The following is a 22,011-nucleotide window of genomic DNA, read 5'->3' as shown; positions in this document are numbered from 1 at the left end:
CTCTTCTCGGGTATTTCAGGAGTCACATGTATAGGTAAGCTTCACCACAGCCTTGGAGCAGCTGCTCAGAACGTGGCTGGCACGGATGTCCGGGCTGGACACATCTTTTGGAAGTGTCTCTGTGGTGAGAAATATGTCCTTGCGTGACAGATGTGAGATGTGACGGGGGCCCCAAATCACCTGGCACTAAGTCTGCAGGCTGAGGCAAGTGATCCGGCAGGGAAATCACACTTGGGTCTGAGGCCACGGGTCTGCCGTCCCGGCAGGACCTGAGCACGGAGGAGATGGCGGGGCTCCGAGTCTACACCCAGCAAGGGCAGTGTGAAGGTCAGAGCTCCCTCGAACAGGCGTGTTTTCTTTAAAACTGCAGCTCCTGTTATTTCAGCCTCCTCTGGTCTGATGGTGGGAGCCTGGCTCTCCCTGAATAGGTGCCTTGCTACACCCATCCCTGCAGGACGGTGTCAGACAACCATGGGGACGGGCCCGGGCAGGGACTCACCTTGCCAGTGATGCTTGTAGTCACACATGCGGGACAGGGCAATCATCATGGCGCAGTATAGGGGCAAGATGGCGGCACAGAGCCGCCAGCTCTTCCCCCGCCCGCTCTCAGTGAAGCAGTGCAGCTTGCCAGCCAAGTAGAACGTCGTGAAGCCAAGGCCAGAAAAGGCAACTGCCAAAGAGAAACAGCAGGTGTTACTCCAGCAGGCGGTAACGGTGGCAGGGACGCGGCACACACCGGGCATCCTATCTACCATCTTGCACGCCCCAGGGCCAAGGCATGCTGGCACCAGGCACCATCTAGGCAATCTGTGCTCTTACTAGAACCACGCTGGTATGAAACTTTTAACAATCAGAGTGGCTTTCCAGGCTTGTGTGTGATCAAAATCTTTTCCTTTTCTTTCTCTCTCTCTCTCTTTCTTTTTCTTTTCTTTTTTCTTTCTTTCTTTCTTTCTTTCTTTCTTTCTTTCTCTCTCTCTCTCTCTCTTTCTTTCTCTTTCTTTCTTTCTTTCTTTCTTTCTTTCTTTCTTTCTTTCTTTCTTTCTTTCTTTCTTTCTTTCTTTCTTTCTCTTCCTCTCACTCAACAATGATTTAATGGGCATCTACTGTGTGCTAGATGAGCACTACTCTAGGTGGGGGAACAACAAAGCGCATCAGATCCTTTCTCCGTGTCAAGGGGCTCACGGTCTGGTTGAAAGACATAGCCATGTTAAGAGAGAATTTTAATATAACGTGTTGAGTTCCATAAGGAAAACATGGTGCATGGAACACAAGACCGTGATGGCTGCTTAGATCGGAAGGGTGAGGAAGAGGAAGGGATTTGGGGCTTCACGGAGATGGAGCTGCGTGGGATGTGTCTGATGGAGAAGACAGCGATGAGAAATGCCTCGTTTTCGTCTAGAAATTAGGATTATTGATACTTAGAATTGCAAAGACCACTCCTGACTATGCCAAGTCCATGGTCAAAAGCGTGGAGGTCGGGTGTAGCATATATAATCCCCAAACTTTTCATCCAGTCAGGTTTAAAACACAGTTGGAACTCAGTGAGGTTTAGAGGGGGTCTTCTGTGGGTTTACAAGAATGGCCCTCACCCCCTGGCTGTTCATGGAGTCACCTGAAAAACTTAGGAAGCTTTATAAAATACTGGTGGCCAGGTCTTGCTGCCGGATATCCTGTTGGTGATGGTCTACTGGTCTGGAGCATGTGTATGAGTGTGAGTGTGCAAGAGTGCATGTGTAGGTGGGAGTGTATGCAAATATATGAGTGTGTACGTATAGGTGCTGTGTGTGAGGATGTATGTACGTATGTGTGTATGTATTAGTGTGTGTGTGTATGTGAATCGTGTGAATATGTGAGTGTGTATAAGTGTGTGAGTGTATACAAACGTGTATGTGTATATGTACGAGGGTGTATGTGTGCATGTGTGCAACTGTGTGTGTGTGTGTTGGGTAAGTGTGTGCATGTCAGTAGGGGTATATGTGTATATTATGAGTGTGTGTGTATGTATGTGTGTATATGTGAATGTGAGTGTGTATGTATGTATACGTATGAGTATGTGTGTGAGTAAACGTGAGTGTGGGAGTGTGTACGTGCATACTCCCCAAGTCATTCTAACGTCAGCCAGGATTGTGCTTAGGGCACTATCGTGGAAGCCGCAGCCCCTGCCTTCTCCAGACACCAGCCTAATCAAAACGTTCCTCTTGCTGGGACAATGTTCCTGGGGGGCAGAGCTCCTTGATAACTAGCCCACCCAGGGACTTGGTAAAACCGGGACTTGCGAACACTCCGGATGCCAGGATGCCGGTGACTTTGAGAGACTGCCTGAAGCCCGAGCAGAAGCCTCAGCATCCCTGAGTTTGTTACGGATGCAGAACGTCAGGCCTGCCCAGACCCTCTGAGCCAGACTCTGCGTTTTGTAAGGTCCATAAGTGACCTACATGTACCCTCAAGTCTGAGAAGGCCTGGCCTGAAACACAGTCATCCTCTTTATAACACATCTCTAAGAGTCATACAAGAATATGGAGAGATCTAGAAGATATTCTGGTCGAGTTTTCATAATTATAGAAAAGGAGAAGGTGATGAACACAGAAGCACAGATAAGCAAACCGACATACCTCCACTCAGTGGACTACGATGCACTCAGGAAATCACGGCCCTAATACAGCACCACAGACGACACTTATGGTACATTAAATGACAAAAGCAGGACCTCAAATTGTAGGTTCAAGATAATCACGTAAAAATAAATGAATGGCAAATTATCTCTGATAATAATGTGTCTTCTTAAAAGGGATCCCCAGGTACGAACGCAAGCCTATGCCAAAGCAGAATGTCTTCAACCAAATTAAAGAAGGGAAGAGGGTCCCCCCCCCCCGCTTTTAAACATAATAGTAAATCAGGTTTATCTCAGGAATAAAAATGAAGCACTTAAACATTTCTGAATAATGATTAGCACTTAAATAAACAACAAAGCAGTGCCAACACATACTGAATATTCTGTTTGAAATAAGAATACTTAAGGGGGGGGCGCCTGGGTGGCGCAGTCGGTTAAGCGTCCGACTTCAGCCAGGTCACGATCTCGCGGTCCGTGAGTTCGAGCCCCGCGTCGGGCTCTGGGCTGATGGCTCGGAGCCTGGAGCCTGTTTCCGATTCTGTGTCTCCCTCTCTCTCTGCCCCTCCCCCGTTCAAGCTCTGTCTCTCTCTGTCCCAAAAATAAATAAACGTTGAAAAAAAAAATTAAAAAAAAAAAAGAATACTTAAGGGGCTTCATTGTCCAGGCCTGTTCTACATTTTTGCTAGGGTGGAAGGTTTTTAAGTGATCCATGGGCATTCCAAGGTGGCCCCACTTGGCTACCATCCTCGCAAGCACAATGGGTTCTTAATTTCCTGTCCTTGCCCACACGGCTGTTTCTTCTATTCATTTATACTCTCCCCTGAGGTCCCAGAGTAGGAGGGAGATGCTGGACAGTTGTCTCTGGTGGGTACTGGCCTCATCCTGAATTCTTACAGGCGAGTAATGGACTTCATTCAAACCAACAGTGTAGCAAGTCTATCTGGCTGATTACACTGAGCGCGGGAGCCTAAAAGAACTGCCCTGGGGCTGTGTGAAGTTATGGATGAAAGTCTCCAAGATTTCAATCAGAGAGGCAGCTCTACGTGCTGCCAAACTGGCATCTCTTGGGAAAAGAAACGGAAAACAAAAAAGTCAACGAGTACGGGGGGAATGATGAACAGGAGTTTGTATGTGTCGCCATAAAAAAAAATTGGTTTGGAGACTTTACGACGGACATGTCCCAGCTCAGGCAGCCAATGCCTCGAGGCACAAGATGGGCAAGGGAAGGGGCTGCTGAAAACCCTCCAAGGTCAAGAACTGGGGTGGGTGGCTCTAGGCCAGACCCTCAGCCTACACTGGACCACCTCCCTGTCCCCCAGGAACTCAAATTTGGCCAGCTTCAGCAGTGGTGGGCTGGGACCCAGTCTTCGGCAGGCAGGTGAAACGACCTCTGTCCCATGTCATGGGACTTGTGCTACAGCCCTCGGGAGTGCTGGAGTGTCTGCTTCTCTGAAAAGGAGCACCAATGCCAAGGCATATCTTTAAAGGCTGGGCTCCACAGTCTAGATCCTTGGCCACCCAGCAGCCTCTGCTCTTCTTCCACACATCCTCCTGGGCCTTTGGGCAGTATTTTTTTTTTTAATTAAAAAAAATTTTTTTAACGTTTATTTATTTTTGAGAAACAGAGAGACAGAGTGCAAGTGAGAGAGGGGCACAGAGAGAGGGAGACACAGAATCCGAAGCAGGCTCCAGGCTCCGAGCTGCCAGCACAGAGCCTGACGCGGGGCTTGAACTCATGAACTGTGAGATCATGACCTGAGTCGATGTTGGACGCTTAACCGACTGAGCCACCCAGGCGCCCCCGGGCAGTATTTTTAAAGCAGCGCTGTGTGCCATTGCTTTGCTAGGTGACATGACAGGCTCCAATTTCATGCTAAACCTTATGCTTGTCGCTTTCTCAGTGACATTTATACAGCGGTTGAGCCAGCAGAACGTCCTTTGGCAGAGAGCTTCTGGGGCTCCGCCCTGCGGCCAGGGAGGCCCATCTGAACCACGGACACTATGGCCACTTTGCATTCCTGCTTTTCCAAAAGCTGTCTGAATAAGAACCAGGTTCTGCGAAATCACACTGAACTCATGTGATCCCACATTTTGTTCTGCTACTGCCTCCTGTGAGGCTGGGGGTTTGTGATGAGAATGTAATCTTCTGGGAGCCTTCCAGCCCTGAGATCCTGGGGCTCCCCAAGGCTCAGATTCAATTTGACTGGGAGAAAAACAAAACAGGGAAGTTTTTAAAGAAATGCTTTCCAAGGCTAGCCAAGCAACCAACACCCTATTCTCTCAAAGAAACGTGCACTTTTGAGACACTGCAGGGCTGGACAGCCTTTCGTGCTCATGTGGAACAGGTGACACCCTGTGCGTTCTGTCTGCCCTTCCCCTTGGACATCGCCCCCATTTCTAGCATGATTAAGGAATGGAGCTGAGAACAGAGCTTTCAAGGCTGTGGACATTTCAGAAGATGACCATCATAGAATAGGGTAAATGCGTTCATATTTTGCTAACATTATGGACAACAGAAATATGATCAGAACACTCCCAAGCCAGTGGGCGAGGGGATACGAGACTCTACCTGTCCTTGGGGGCTCTGAATTTATTCACTTTCCAAAGTCTGAAACACACACACACACACACACACACACACACACACACACACAGCAATCTATGGGATAGAGCATACACCCCTTGCTTTCAGAGCCCGTGGCGGGTTTTCTTAGCTGGAAATAGTCGATTGTAAATATTTATATGTTGATCTGGCTGTGAAAAGCAAAGATGTTCTTGGAGCCTCTAAACTAGGAAGCAGGTGAAAGAGGATGATTTCCCAACCCTGTTTCTGGCACTTACAATGCTCGCTTGGCTGTGGTCAATGAGAGGCGATAAGCAAAGCATCACAATACAAGCTGCCCGTCCAGGACGTGACGCGAGGCACATCCCCTGAACAGGGCTCTCTGCCTGCCTGGTGATTTTGAAAAGGAATCACTGATTCTTCTCCCAGGCTACACAGGTGAATTGCCATAGGTTTATGAGCCTCCCTTTGCAAAGAAAGTTCTATTTATTTAGCTAGCTTAGATGAAATAATGTGGCTTGCCTTTCCTCCCCACTTGACTTTTAAACCAAGTGGAAGACCTCTGGACCCCAATGATTGCAAGAAATAAAACTGGCACCCCCCAAAAAAGAAAAATCTTTCAAAATAAATGAGATAAGAAGCAAGGGGACAGATCCTGCTTTTCATGTTGTGCTTTCCATTTGTGCCCTTTTTAATACATTTCTCCCAAACTGATCATTCCTGGCACCAAAAATGGAATTGCACCCTGATGAGGTCATCTGTACAAATTTTCCATTTTATGATGCTCGAAGTGTTAGTATTTTCTTCTTCAAGAGAGAGAAGGGCAAGACCAGGTGGCTGAATAAATCTTAATACTGAAAGGTGCTCTGAGGGGAATGCATCCCTACAAGACCATCTCTACAGGACCATCTCTACAAGACCATCCAAAAGCAGCACGTGGGAACAAACCTGCACACTCCTTACAAGCAGGACAGTGCAGCTGGCAGAGATCTGGGTTCTCACCGTGCCTCTGCCATTAACTGAATGGCAAGTCACATTGCCATTAACTGAACGAGCCTGGGCAAGTCACTTTTCCTCTCTGGGCCTCAGTTTGCTCTGTAAAATGAGAGACTGAACCACAGGGGCCACCAGGTCAGAGAGGGAACATGAGTAAAGTAGTTGGATATTAGAGGTGACTTTGTGCAGCAGAAAACCTTCCTGGTCTGTCTTTTATTATTCCACTGTTGCTAGATACTCAGATAAGAAACACTTCACTCTCTGAAAAAATCAACGGCTCATTGTGATGGTGAATGCCAGCTAACACCTGGCCTCACTATTGAGCGACAATTGGGAGTGGGGAGGACTGGAGAAAACGGGAGAACACCTGCCTGTTTAGAGATGCAGCCTTCCCTGTACAGCAGCCAGTGTCTGCCACGTAGAGACGTGGGCTCTGTGTTCCTAGAAGTTTCGATCTTCTAGCACAGGAGGGAAATCCCGAAGTTGACGGTAAATGTCTCCATTTTAAAATATGAACAACTCATCAAAAATTACGACGGTGCAGACCAAGCGAGCCTGGTGGGTGGGCCAACAGGGCAGGGTCCACAGACTACTGGTCTGATGGTTCACCTGACCGCTGCCTTCCAGCACCAGCGGTCTACTGTTAAATGACCCTCTGAGCCTGAGCTGAAAATTACAAGTCAACTTGTCCCTGCTCCCCACACCACAGCAAAGAAGCACTTGAGTTTGTGATGATTTTTGTTTATTTTTTTTAACGTTTATTTATTTTTGAGACAGGGAGAGATAGAGCATGAACGGGGGAGGGTCAGAGAGAGAGGGAGACACAGAATCTGAAACAGGCTCCAGGCTCTGAGCTGTCAGCACAGAGCCTGATGCGGGGCTTGAACTCATGGACCCCGAGATCATGACCTGAGCCAAAGTCGGACGCTTAACCGACTGAGCCACCCAGGCGCCCCGCAATGATTTTCGTTTAAACCAACAGCAACACCATTTTAAGCTAGGCAGGGGATTTGGGGACTAGACAATCCATTCAACAGCAGGGACTACAGACAGTCCCCGACTTACAATGGTTCAACTTATATTTTTTTGACTTGATAATGGTGGGAAAGAGATATGCATTCAGTAGAAACCGTACTTTGATTTTTCAATGTTGTCCTTTCCCCATGTTTGTGACATGCGATATGATCTTCCCTCGTGATGCTCGGCCGCCCGGTCAGACCCGCGCTCCCCAAAGCAAGCAACCGGCACACGGCCATCCTGTTCTTCACTTTCAGTGCAGTGTTCAACAAATCCCGGGAGATATTCAACACTTGATCACAAAATATGCTTTGTGTTAGATGATTTTGTCCAGCTGTAGACTAATATAAGTGTTCTGAGCACATTCAAGGGGAGTGGAGTGGGGCGGGGGGTGTCTAGGCTAAGCTATGAGGTTTTAGTAGGTCAGGTGCATTCAGTGCATTTTCAACTTAATGATATTTTCAACTTACCACGGGCTTATCACGACATAACCCATCATAAGTTAAGGAAAGGCTGTATTGTGTGCTGTTGAAGAGTGCAGGCTTTTGAGGCAAACCCATGTGGTGTTCAGCTCTGCCACTTAACTCCCATAGAAGCTCACCTCTTGGGGTCTCCAGTTCCTTATTTGTGCAATAGGATTTGCAGCACTTGACTTACAAAGTGATCTTGCAAGTCAGTTAACGAGGAACTGTAAAATGCTTAGTGTAGCACCTGCCGCCAAGCGATCTCCTGCCTAAGCCTGCCGGCTACAGCAGCAGCTGCTGTGCATTGCCTTGCACAGGAATGGTCCATTCTGCAAGAGAAGCCTTCCCCAAGTCTACTTTGTCATCTGCAGCTCTTTAGTTATATAACTGCATGCTTGCTTGGAGAGAATGCTGGGGCTAGGTATTCAGGCTGTTACAATTCTGCAGCCTCCAAGGCTCTCAGAGGAGATAAAATGATCTTAGCTGGTAAAATGAACAAACCTGAAGACTCAGTGAGATGAGTCAGTGGATATATCTTTCTGATCCCACTTTGAGGAATGCCTGAAGCTCTCAGATGAGAGGATCGGAGAGCCAGGAGGCTATGTCCCCATGCTAAGTGACCCATCATGTAGCTTTTTTCCTAGGATTCCACAGTAACAAGCTTCACTGTGTTCGAATCTACTCTAATGTCCCGGTGGCCCCAAATTCCTTAATGTGACTAGTTTCCCATTCATAGTTTCAATTTCATAGTTTCTCAATTTACAGTTCAGCCTAGCCAAGATGCCTGCTCTGTTTTCTATTTTAGGACAAGTGAAGATTCATTAATATTCTAAGCTACTGGTTAAGAGATTTTACTTAAAAAAAAAAGAAGAAAGAAGATCACCACAAATCTTTGTGAGAATGTGGATCCACAGGGCATCTGTAGCCTCAAACCATTCCGCAGAGTTTAAGGAATGACAGCTATTTATTTTGCCTGAAATTATTGGCAGACGATCATTCGCGTCTGATTTAACAACCTAACCAGAGTTACAATTTCAAGGGTCAATTTTGATGAAAACCACAGAAGAGACTCAGTACACACTGTGATTTTTAAAACATCCTGCCTCTCCCCAGTTCAGGAGCAACTGAGATTACTCTGCTCTGATGCAGGAGGCAACAGAAAAGTCTATTTTTGCTGGAAGAAAGAGAACTCTCAAAATCCCTGAAATCTTTTGAATCTTACATCAATCAACGATTCTCCTAAAATTTCTTTTAAGAACAAGAGTTCGTCATGACAAATATAATTCAACAGAGCCTCAAAAGTATCAATTAGCTCAACTAGATGACTTAAGTGAAAAGACTTAGGTCCTGATTTATCTTAGGAAGCATCTATACATAAGTGCTTTGCTTTGCTTTTATAACCCGGTAGACATAGATCCCACTAGACTATGACCTCCAGGAGGGCAGGACTTACAATACCTTCTTCACCCTCATATCTGTATACTCTTACAAACTCACTGGCCCCAATAGACATGTGCTGAATGAAGGAAGGACTGAGCCCAAAGGTATGTTATTGCCATCCATTCCTTCATTAACTCTCTCAATGCATATTTATTAATGGCCTCTCGGATCCAGGGACTTTGCTGGACCATAGCGATAGGAAGATGCATAAGACCCCATTCTTGCCCTGGAGAAGTTTTATTTCTGAGAGGAAAACTGGGAAAAACAAGGGAAGCTCCAAGGAGGAAACAGAACTGGAGCCTGGAGGACAGACAGAAGGAAGGGGCTGTAAAAACCACCTCAGTTATCTGCAATCCAGGGCTTAAAGTCATTCAACCCTGTGGTAGAACTGTCTGTTGACTAGGCATGATCACAGTGCCTGTCAGCCTCAGACAGAATTGCTTACTCTCGCACCATCAGCCTTGAGACTTAACAAGAATTAGTGTGCTGATGAGAAACTGAAAGCTGTCTGTTAGACCAGAGGAGACTGGGTAGACCCTAACCACCTTGCGGAAGGTAGGCTGAGCCTGGGACTGTTGAAGTCAACACCACTGGACTGCTCCAGAGGGATGGAGAAAACCATCTTGACCCACTGTAGGGAACCAGGTGGCCAAGCGGACCTGAGACTCCAGAAATATGAAATTAACTGAGAACCTATAGCAGATCAGAGATGGAGTTAGGATCTAATAAACGCAGGTGAGAAGTGCTCTGTAGCACAGCTGGGTGGACCTAGGTGGGCATTCTGACCCCACCACCTCCTATGTGTGTGATCTAGGGCAAGGTGCCTAACTTCTAAAACTCAGGCTTGCCATCTAGAAAATGGACATGCCAGCAGCTGTCCAATAGAGTGATTGGGAGAACCAATGATAGAGTGTCCATGATACGTTGGGCAAAGTGCCCGCCGTGCATTAGGCTGTCGATGATGGTCTGATCCCTTTTACCCTCCCTCTCCTTTCCTACTTAACGCTCTTCTCAAAATGCTGCTGCCTCCCCCCAAAGTGAATCTGAAAGTGTGGAGGAGGAAATGAAACAGACACACGTGCAAAGATAACGAAGATGCAAACTCAGCGGTTCCACGAACACGATGGTGTCTGATCCATTGCCGTTATATGCCCCACACCAAGAATAGCGCCAGACAAGTCACGGGTGCTCAATAAATACACGTGAATGAACAAATTAATGAAAGGAAGAAACGGTGGTGTTATGGAAGCTAGACCAGATGATGTATATTCTCGGGGGCGCTGTGGGAACGCAATGATGAGCATCCCTTTTCTGCCTAGCTAACTCCTACTCGCTCAGGTCTCAGTTTAAATGTCACTTCCTCAGAGGCCCTCCCTAGCCCCACCAGCAGGTGTAACAGGCTCTTACTGTACCTTGTACCTGTTCTTCATAACACTTAACCCAATACGCTTATTCTTGTGACTGTTTAGCATCTATCTCCCTTCTACTAGATCCTAAGCTTTATGGGGACAGAGGCTGTGTTCCCCACACCTGCACTCACCAGATGTTCAACAAATGTGCATAGTGAATGAATGGCTGAAGATCTGACAAGCAGGGAAGGTTTCAACAAAGAAGGGAGGGATGCACCCACTGACAGAAGGAGTAGAGTCGGGCACTGGCTCAGAATAACATACGGGGTGGAGATGAGCTGGGGTGTTCATTCTTGCCACATCCCACCCTCCAGACATATCCACAGTTAGCACCCCCACTCCCCTCAAACACACGCACGCCTGCACACACGCGTGAGCGCACATGCACACTTCCTACAAGGTTCATCCTACAAGAGTGGCCCCAGAATCCTCCTGGGATCTTCAGAACGAAGCCCTTCTCTTCCCCAGGGACTGACACCCAGCCCCCAGATATCCGGGCTGGATTCCAGGGAACACCGGGAGATGCTCGCAGAGTTCTCAGATGAGGTGAAGCTCTAGAAAGGGAAGCAACATGAGATTCCAAGGGCCTGGAGGATGGACAGGCAGAGTGGTGTCTCCATAAACTAGAAAAGAAGGAAAGAGGAAATAGTGCGGACTTGAGCAGGCACTAGGAATGTTCTATCAGAAGGACAGCAAGACGCTCAGGCGTGGGATGCCTCCATTCTGCCAGGCACTGCACTAGAAGCGTTCAGTATCTGGCCTCACCTCATCCCCAGAACAACACAGAGGCATAGGTAATAGGCCCATTTCATGGATGAGAAATGGAGGCTCAGCTAGGTCGAAATATTTACTGAAGGTTAAGGCAGCCCCTAGAAACAGTGAATTATTTCTAAATAGAGCAAGAAACCACAGAGTTTCTTAGCATAATTGCAGTCATGGCACTGTTAACTTGCCTATTTGTGTTTCACACCCCTGTAGGCATGTACCTTTCAGGGTCACCACGGAAGCCCTAGGACCCAGCATGCCGCCTGGTGAGAAAAGTAACCAATACATAGTAACTGAATGAATATGTAAATGGCAGAGACCGTTTATTCACTTCACAAATGTAACTGGACTCTATTAGGTACTCTGGCAACAGGCCAAGGTCCTTGGGGACGGAAAAAACATCATGGCCATGAAAGGTCATGCCCTCCATCCCCTACTTCTAAGCAGGGTGATAACTCAAGCTTCCTGAGCCAGACAAGATTTCCATCTCACGGTAGAAATGAGTGTGCAGCTTTGTTTGAGGCTGAGCGATGGGGAAAAGGAAAAGGAATCACGAAGCTCATAATTAGTCTGTAAAGCAAATGTCAGAGGCAGGAAAGGCAAACAGAAAAGGCAGACTGTAAGCTCCTTGCAAAACCCCTGTCTGCATCTTCAAATAGGATTCTGTTCTGGAAAAAAAAAAAAAAAGGAAGGAAGGAAGGAAGGAAGGAAGGAAGGAAGGAAGGAAGGAAGGAAAGAAAGAAAGAAAGAAAGAAAGAAAGAAAGAAAGAAAGAAAGAAAGAAAGAATGAATCAACAGCCAACTCAGGTACAATGTGCAAAAAAAAATACAGAGGGAGCTCCTAAGAAACTAGCTTTGGGGGAAGAAGGTGATGGTTCTTCAGTCAGTCCCTGGAGACAAGATCCTGGGAACAGGGAAAGCATCCGCAGAGGAGGATTAAGGATTTTTAAGTGACAGAAGCCACTCTGGCTTCCCCACCCCCCACCCCACGCTGCTTGATGACCAAGTCTTGTTAGGAATCATAAATGCTACTCCTCGCCCTAGAGAGAGCTATGAGGAGTTACCACGATGGAAGTGGTTTGCCTACCAGAGCACCCTAATCTCCAGAAGGTCTAAATCGCCAAGACAACTTTTGCTTTTTTCAGTCGTGATTATATACGCCACAATGATCTGCAACATGAATATGAAAATACGCCCTCAAAAGGGAGAAATCACTTCTTGCCATAATACCATTAGGGAAGCTGATAAAAACATGGGCCAGATGAAGATGAAGATAACATTTTAATGAGAAATCATTTTACTTTCCCTCCCAAGGCCTTGGCAGCACAGAAATTTGAGGGTGAAATTTCAGTAGTCACGTGCATGGTTTGACAAGCAACTAAGTAGGCAGTGGCCATGAATATGCCCAGTGCGTCCATCTGACCAGCCTCTCTGTGGGGTGCACGGGCTTCAGGGGAAGGCTCTGAGGTCTGAATGATGGCTACCGCCCAGCCACGCTCTAAGGAAGTGACCTTCTATGAGTTGTTATACCACCTGCACATGATTTGTTAGGGAAAAACAACCCTCCTAACCTGCCCCCACCACTAGCTCTGACTGGGGAGCTCAGTCCACACAGGAGGACAACGTGTGAGACAAAAGAAAACGTACACATTGGTCTCTGCCTCTGGTTCCAAGCACATAGCCCCTAAAGCCCTTGTAAATTCCTAAGTGATAAGTACCAAGAGTGTCTTCTGTTCTATTGAGGCAACTCTGGGCGGGCTCCTGGATGGGGGCTGGTCACCAGAAAGACCAAGCCATGATTAGAACCTTGGGATTTTCAGCCCCATCTCGCATTCTCCAGGGACGCTGGAAACAGAGTCAATGATCGATCATGCCTATGTAATGAAGCCTCCACAAAAATCCCCAAAGTCCAAGGTTCAGAGAGCTTCCAGGCTGGTGATCGTACGAGGAGGATGACCCCAACTCCATGGAGACAGAAGCTCCTGGGCACTGGGCGCTCCAGACCTTGCCTCATCTCTTCATCTGGCTGTTCGTCTGTAACCTCTATCATATCCTTTAATAAACTGGTAAATGTTCAGTGTTTCCTTGAGTTCTGTGAGCCGCTCTAGCAAATCAATCAAAGCCGAGGAGCAGACCATGGGACCCTCAGATTCGTGGCCAATCGGCCGGGAGCATAGCGACAACCTGGATTAGTGACTGGCAGCTGAAGTTGGGTGGGGACAGTTTTGTGAGACCGAGCCCTTAACCCACGGGATCAGAGGCAATCTGCAGGTAGAGTGTCAGAACTGACTTAAATCGGAGCCCCCTGGCAGAGAACTGCTTGGCTGGGGAAGACCCTCCCCCCCCACATCTGGTACCAGCAGTGCTGTGAGCATGACAGCAGAGCAAGAGTGGGGACGCAGGAGGAAAGACCTGGGTTTTGTACACAGCACAGGCCCAAATGGGCTCCGCGTTAAGATCTGCAGGCCCCGAGGTGTTTGGCTCAAATGCTGCCCCGCAGAGTGGCCATGATGGGTGCTGACCACGACCAACTGAATCTTCTCAGCCCTGCAGGAGGGGCGAGGGGAAGGCACATGGACCTCATGTGACATCCTGTGCCCGGCGAGGGTGTTGTTCTGGTTACTAAAGAACACTGCAGCCCCTCCCAGACTCAGGGCTGAAGAAGTGACTGGGTACCGGAGGAGATGGCTTCCCAAGCTTCCCTCATGTCCTGGTTTCCCTGACAACAAGCCTCCATCACGATCCATGCTAATTTCTCACTTACACCCCTAAGGAAACTGACCATAAATATGGCAAGAGCTTCATTTATTTGATGTATGGAAAGGCTGTCCCCCTGTTGCTGGCCCCATCCAAATCAGAAAGATTTGTTTATGTTCATACAAGAATTGTGGGTTCTTTTTTTTTATTATTAAGCTAAAAGGGCCATTTAAATTCGGGAAAGCAAAAATGCTGATTTTTCGTCTCCTGTGACCTCAGCAGACACTGCTAACTGATCAAGGGACTCTATCAAGAAGCCAGCTTGGGGCTCAGGATCTTCCTGAAGACACCTGTCCAAGTACCAACTCGCCCCATGCAACAAACTGAAATCCAGTAGCTGGCTTCTTTTAAGTGATTTAATCCAAGACAGCACAAAATAGAACTAAAATAGAACTCTCCCAGGTGTTACCAGGGCACAGTGGTGTCCCCCACAGTGGTCTTTCCCATTTGCCAAATGGGGACAACAAGATCTGCCTCACCCGAGTCTCAAAACCACGACTTTTGCAAAAGTACCTCATAAACAGAAATTCCATGTGCAAATGAAAAGGAGAATTAGAAATGCTGAGGAAACAGATGAGAAAACTCGCAGCTGGCCTCGGACCCAGATCTGTCTGCTTCTCAGCCCGACTTCGGTCTCCTTTACCGATACAGAAATAGCTAACACTTCCCAAGTCCAGGATTTTATTTCCAGCAGTGTGGCAGACTATATATCCTGACTGAAATAACTCCATGTTGAATGAAATACAAGGACAAGGCAACAATCTTTTAAACCTATCACCGAGTTGACGCAAAGAGAAGAATTAATGAAAGCAAGGTTCCCCCAAATGCCAGGAAAGCCCGGGTCTTAGATACAAGATACGTTAGATACAGTAAAGCCAGCCTGTGTCCTGAATGTGTTCACAGAAACCTGCAGACCTCGAGCCTCTGCTCTGATGTTGCCATGAGGCACAGGGGTGAAGGGACATGGTCTCAGGCTTATGTGAGGTAGAGAACATAACAGTAGCCTCCTGGATGAACCTTAGATCTCAAAGGCCTAAGAGTAAATAAGGAGGAAAACAGTAAGACTTCCCTGTCTTCATCTTGGTGCTGTGTGGAGAGATCTCACAACTCTAACACCTCTCTCACAGATCTCTGCTGCCTAATTCATGCTCCTCATATGGTCCCCACAAAACCTGAAGTGGAGAATTGATTCTGGATGGCCCCGGAGCAGGTAGGGCTCTTTGGCAAAATTCATCCTCAACCCAGACATGAAAATATTCCCCAAAATAAAGTTCTAGGAAAAATTAAAAGCCCAGACTAAGGAAGCTCTAAACACAAAAGATTTCAGGGCCTCTGGAGGAAAAGGTGACTCATAACAACTTCAGATAATAATACGGCAGACAGAGAATATAAAATAATTATTTGCGATGTGTTTAAGGAAATTATAGGGAGGCATGAAAATAAGGACAAAGAACACGCACCATAAAAAATAATGAAGCAGATTTCTTAAGACCAAATAGAATTCTATAAATAAAAAAATAGGGTAATTGAACTTAAAAGCTCAATAGATTAAATACACACGTGAGACAACACTGAATAGAGAATCCATAAATTGGAAGACAGATTCAAAACTTTTCCAAAGCGCCATTAGAAGAAGGCAGGCAAAATATGGAGAGGTCACATGATGTGGCTAATCGGTGAGAAAGTCTAACCGGAGTTCCAGGGTGGAGAAGAAGACAACAGAGCAAAAGGGAGGAGAGATATTCAACCAGATAATGGCTGGAGTATCTCAGAATGGTGACAGACACAAGCCTGAGATTTAGGGAGCCCGGTGAATCTCACACAAGATACGTGAAAGGAAACCCATGCCAACACACAGAATAATAAAACTTTGTGACACAGAAGAAAAGCAAGAGGCTAAAAGCACCCAGAAAGGAAAAACAATACTAACACAGAAGCAGCAGTAAGACTTACAACCGACTTCAAAAATGCCAGAGGCACCGCAGCGAGATAACAGCAAAATGGTGCCTTCAGAGTAACTGTCAACTTAGAATTCCACTGTTGGTAAAGCCATCTTCCGAGAACAAGATCAAACGAAGAAACTTTAGAAAAATAAAAAATAGGGCATTTACCAAAAAAGAATATCAGAGAAGGACATTTAAAGGTTCTCGTTGAGGCAGAAGGTGGACAGGCTGAGACAGAAAATCAACGGTGAGCAGAGGTGCTGGTATGCACAGGGGTTACACATGCACAGGTTGTACATGGGTGACACATGCATGGGTTGGTGGTTCTGTTGGGGGAGAGAGAAAAGGAATCAAGCTAGAGTGAAGACCAAAGATCTACCAGATAAATGAGAATCCATTTATCAGAGGGACAACATTCAGGGTCTTCACATTCAATGTTGAGAACAGAAACGCACCTGGGTGGCTCAGTTGGTTGACCATCCGACTCTTGATTTCAGCTCGGGTCATGATCTCATGGTTTGTGAGATCAAGCCCCACATCAGGCTCTGGTCTGACAGAGTGGAGCCTACTTGGGATTCTCTCTCCCTCTCTCTCTCTGCCCCCCTCCTGCTCATGCTCTCTCTCTCTCTCAAAATAAATAAATAAACATTAAAAAAAATAATAGAAATAAACGTTCAGATGGGAAAAACAAAGACATTAAATAACTTGAGACTGTGTTCACTGTGTGTGCTAAACTAGAGATCTGATAGACCTTCTAAACAAAAAAGAGGAAAATAATGAAAAATCATAATAAAAAATCATGCAGGAAGGGAGGAGAAAACAGTACATAATGAATGATAAAAATAAACCCTCACATATGAGTAATGGCAACAACTGTAATTAAAATTAGCTCCGGCTAAAAGTTCAAGAAACACATACATAAAACACAGAGCACAGAGAATAGAAAAAGATATAAGTAGCAAATATTAACCAATAGAAAGCTGGTTTTAGTAGTAAAATCAGATATTCTTTATTGTAAAAACAGCGTTAGAAATAAAAATGGTCATGACTTATTTATAAAGGTAGTAGAAGATACATTAGGAAGTATGATAATTCTAAACTGTGTTTACACATCACTTCAAAATTATATGAATCAAAAATGAACAAAGTTACAAAGGCCATGGAACTATGTCATCTACATAAGGGTGAAACACTTTAACACACATTTTCATAATTGATAAATTAAGCATAAACAGGAAATGGTTAAATATATTAAGATTTGGACAGCACAACAAGTTTGGTCTAATGGACATATGTACAGCTTTATGTCCTGCAATTTTAAAATTTACATCCTTTTGAAGCTATGTGAAATATTTAGGAAAACAGGCCATATGCTAAGCCATAAAGCTAGCCTCAAGATCAAAAGAGTGGTAATTTTCAGATCACATTATCTGACCACCATGCAATTACACTATAAATCATTTAGAAAGTATAACAAGAAAAATATCCTATGGTTAGGATTTCTTTTTTTTAAGACTCTTCTAATCAACTTAGAGGAGTCACAGGAAGAAAAAAGAAAATTAGAAAATTTTCAAAAGTAAATTTAATGAAAACATATGCGTTTAAACTTACAGAATGCAGCTCAAAGCCACATTTGTGGAAAAATTTACAGCTCAAATTGTTCCAGTTAGAAAAAGAAGAAAGAATAGCATTATTGAGCAATGCATTTAAATTTGCTCAATAAGCTTAAAAAAAGAGAACAGAATAAATTCAAGGTTGAAAGAGGGAAATAATAAAGATAGCAACAGAAATAAGGTAAAACAAATACACAGCACAGAGGCTTCCAGCAAAAGAGGGCATATTGAAAAGAGTAACAGATTAAGCTCTGGCAAGATAAACAAAAAAATTCAGGACAGAGGGGGAGAGAAGGTGCCTATAAACAATAAAAAACTGAGTAATGCAGATATTAAATTGAGAACAAATGGATATTACAAAATACTTTATATCAATACATTTGAAAGTTTACCTAAAAGAACTAAGCTCTAAAAATAAATACAAATTACCAAAAATACCTCAAGAAAAAAAATTAAAACACAAGAGCTTTGTGACTTTAAATTGATTCAGTATTTTAAATTCTAAGACCAAATATTTTATAGGCATACCTGCCAGACATCCCAAAAGGAGATAAACCATCTTACACAGACTCTTTACAAAGGATTAAAAATGAGGCAACACTCATCGTATGAAGCTTAACTTTGTTATTTCAATCTTCTATATTTTCCCACTTATGTTTGATCTGTCAGTCACTGAAATAAATAATGTTTCCAGCCATTTTGGTGGATTATGTAGGTCTTGTGTTTCTTTTGTGTACTTTTGTCTGACTTTGATAAGTGATTACAAAACCAGTGACTACAAAAATGAGAATTATTGGCCAACATCACTCAAAAAATATTGATAAATATCCTAAACAGGATATTATTAACGAAATCTAACATTAAGTAAAAAGGGGGAAAACAGCTTAACCAAAGTGAGTTAATTACAGGAATTAACACCCATTTCATATTTTAATAATTAAGGACTATAAATCACTACATTAACACAGTAGAGGGGAAAAACTCCAACTCGTAGATGTACCAAATTCATTCTTAGAAACTAGAAATAAAAGGAACCCGATTTTAAAAATGTCTACCCAAAACATCATGTTTAACGGGAAAATGTTTAAAACATCCCCTTTATGTCAGTAACAAGGCATGGACGCCTCTATCCCACTTCTAGAACATTGTATGGGAGGTCCTAGCTCGTGAAGTAAGGGAAGGAAATAAAAACTTTTAAGAATTGGAAAGGAAAAAACAAAACTGTCATTATTTGTATGTAATAGAATTTTCTTTGTAGAAAACCCAAAATAATTTACAGATAAGTACTAAGAATTACTAAGGAGTTTAGAAAAATTTCCGCATTAAAAAAATGAATATACCATAATATACCAAAGTCAATTATATTCCTGGATACCAGAAAACAATCTGACAGAAAATATAATTTAAAAATAGAATTTATAGTTATAACATGAATATAAAGTATCTAAAATTAATGTGCTGAATAACGTGGAAATTCTTTAAATATAGAAGTATAAAGCTACTAAAAGACATTAAGACCTAAACAGACAACTATACCGTGCACTTGGACAGGAAGATATTATGTCTCCCCAAACTGAACCATAGATTCAATAAAATGTCAAACAAAATGTCAATTAGGATTTTCATGCAACTTGACCAGCTGATTCTAAAATACATATGGAAGAGCAAAGGGCTGAGAATAGACAAAACATTACTGAAGAACAAGGTCAGAGATGTGGTAGGCAACCATCTAATTCTAGTGATAAAAGAATTATATTCCCCAACACCCTTGAAACTAGGTGTGGTCATGTGACTAGCTCTGTCAATGAAATATGAGAACTGACTTGTGTCACTTCTAAGCATTTAAAGATGATGTGTGATTCTTCATACCCTCTTCTCCCTCCGGGGAAGCACATGTTGAGATGACCCAACAGAGCCCCCAAGGGACTACAATTACACATGTAATAAGCAAGACACAACTTTTTAAAAAAAGTTTTAAGCCACTGAAAGATAGCCCAGTCTACCCTGGCTAACATGGGGATTTGCTCTACTTAATCTCAAGTTATTATTAAGCTATAATGATTAGAACACTGCAGCATTGCTACAGGAACAAACAAATAGATCCATTTGCTTATCAAATAGATCAGAATAGAGAGAGCCAAGGAGAAGACCCATCCTTGTGTGGACAGGAAATATGGCAGAGGTCATGTTACAGATCAGTGTAAGTCAATAAATAGCGCTGGGAAAGATGGATATCCATTTGGAAAAAAAATAAAATTGGGCATCTACTGTATAGCATATACCATACCCAGAAATCAAGTCCAGATACATTACAGACCTAAACGAGACAATGAAATTTTAGAGCAATTAGAAGGTAACACAGCCTTGAGGTTGGGAGACATATTTTTATAGACACCAAAAGTACTAACCATAAAGAAAGGACTGATGAAACTGACTGCATTTATTAATGAGAATTTGGTTCACCCAAATACACAATAAATCCTACATTGGATACTGGCTTGACAACAGCTGTAAGAGGAACATTGGGAAAATCTGGAGATGGTTTGTGTACATCATGTGATGAAAATTTACTCAAATGGGAAGGTGGAAATTATTGACTGAATTTTCAGTTTGATCACACACACAGAGTCAGATACACAAACTCAGACTCTCATGCTCACACATACAAATCGTCCAACCCAGAAGAATATGCACTAAGGTGTTCATGCTGGTGACTTCTGGGCAGTAGGAAGTAACACTTCTATAAGGATAAAACAGTTATTAAAATAAATGAATGAATAAATAAGAGAATGAATACACAAACTCAATGTGGGAGGCAAAACCAAACAAACATAAAGATAATGAAAAAGACAAGCGCCAAGAGGAAAGGAACTAATATCCAGAATATTTTTTTAAAAACCTGTAAGTAAGTAAAATTAAAACAGGCAACCTAACCGAATAGGCAAAAGACACAACGGTAATGTCCTATAAAGCGGAAACCTAAACTCCATTAAACTCATGAGAACAAGGTCCAGCTCAGTGGTCATCAGGAAGAAGACACAGACCATAACTGAGGCTGCCATTGCACCCTCCGGACCAGCGAAAACTAAATCCTGATGACCCCCAAGTGCCAGCAAGGCTGTAGGCAATAGGAACCCTCGTAACTTGCTGGTGAGACCGTATAAGAACAGTTGGGCATTATTTCTTAAAGTTGGAAATAAGCAAATGCCCAGAACTCTTAGTGCCAGGAAACACATCTGAGAATTATTTTTGCAATAAGTGCACCAGAAGTCCATAGCAACACTCTTCATAACTGGTCCAAGTTGGAGATGACCCAAGTGTCCATTCACAGAATGATTGCTTTTAAAACTGGTATATTCATGCCTTGGAATATTATGCAGCAATAAAAATGAATGAATTTCTGCCATATACATTAATAAACAGATCTCAAAAACAATGGTAAGCAAAAGTATCAAATGACAAAAATATACTCAGTATGACTGGATATGAGCCATTTATGTAAAGTTCAAAAATAGGCAAAACCAGGGGCGCCTGGATGGCTCAGGTGGTTACGTGTCTGACTTCAGCTCAGATCATGATCTCACGGTTCATGAGTTGGAGCCCTGCGTCGGGCTCTGTGCTGACAGCTCGGAGTCTGGAGCCTGCTTTGGATTCTATGTCTCCCTCTCTCTTTGCCCCTCCCCTGCTCGCTCGCTCGCTCTCTCTCTCTCTCTCTCAAAAATAAAAAATTTTAAAAATTTTAAAAATAGGCAAAACTTACCAATATTTTGTTTAGGTGTGTGTGTGTGTGTGTGTGTGTGTGTGTGTGTGTGTGTGTAAGACTACTCAGAAAAGCAAATAACTTATTTTTAAAAATTCAAGGGATGCCCGGGTGGCTCAGTAGGTTGAGCGTCTGACTTTGGCTCAGGTCATGATCTCGCAGTCTGTGAGTTCAAGCCCCACATCGGGCTCTGTGCTGACAGCTCAGAGCCTGGAGCCTGATTTGGATTCTGTGTCTCCCTCTCTCTCTGCCCCTCCCCCTCTCGTGCTCTGTCTCTCTCTCTCTGTCAAAAACAAATAAACATTTAAAAAAAATTAAAAAGAAAATTCAAGATAATGCAGGCACCTGGGTGGCTCAGTCAGTTAAGTGTCTGACTTCAGCTCAGGTCAGGATCTCACAGTTCGTGAGTCTGAGCCCGTGTCAGGCTCTGTGATGATAGCTCGGAACCTGCAGCCTGCTTCAGATGCTGTGTCTCCCTCTCTCTCTGCCCTTCCCCTGCTCCTGCTCTGACTCCTTCTCAAAAATAAGGATTAAAAAAATAATTAAAAAAAATTTAAAATAAAATAAAAACTCAAGATAATGGCAACAGTGGAAGAGAGAACAGTCACCATGGAAGGTTATTTAGGATTTCTAAGAGTATATTTACATTCTAATTTATCTTGATCCAAGTAGT

The 22,011-nt window shown here is 44.0% G+C and overlaps 1 protein-coding gene across 2 annotated transcripts in view; it reads right to left on the bottom strand.

Moving 5' to 3' along the window:
- PLPP4 (phospholipid phosphatase 4) overlaps window positions 1–22,011 on the bottom strand; it is a 128,758-nt gene that overhangs the window by 10,981 nt on the left and 95,766 nt on the right. For both annotated transcript variants that reach the window (XM_023241015.2, XM_023241012.2), the window contains one exon: window positions 500–670. In XM_023241015.2, coding sequence (XP_023096783.1) covers window positions 545–670 — 126 coding nt within the window. In that variant the 3' untranslated portion in view covers window positions 500–544. The remainder of the gene's footprint in view (window positions 1–499; window positions 671–22,011) is intronic.

The sequence above is a fragment of the Felis catus genome, chromosome D2 (genome assembly GCF_018350175.1).
Source record: "Felis catus isolate Fca126 chromosome D2, F.catus_Fca126_mat1.0, whole genome shotgun sequence".
In the NCBI taxonomy this organism is placed as follows: Eukaryota; Metazoa; Chordata; class Mammalia; order Carnivora; family Felidae; genus Felis; species Felis catus.
Note: the sequence above shows the minus strand (reverse complement) of the source record. Positions and strands in the feature narration are given on the sequence as shown.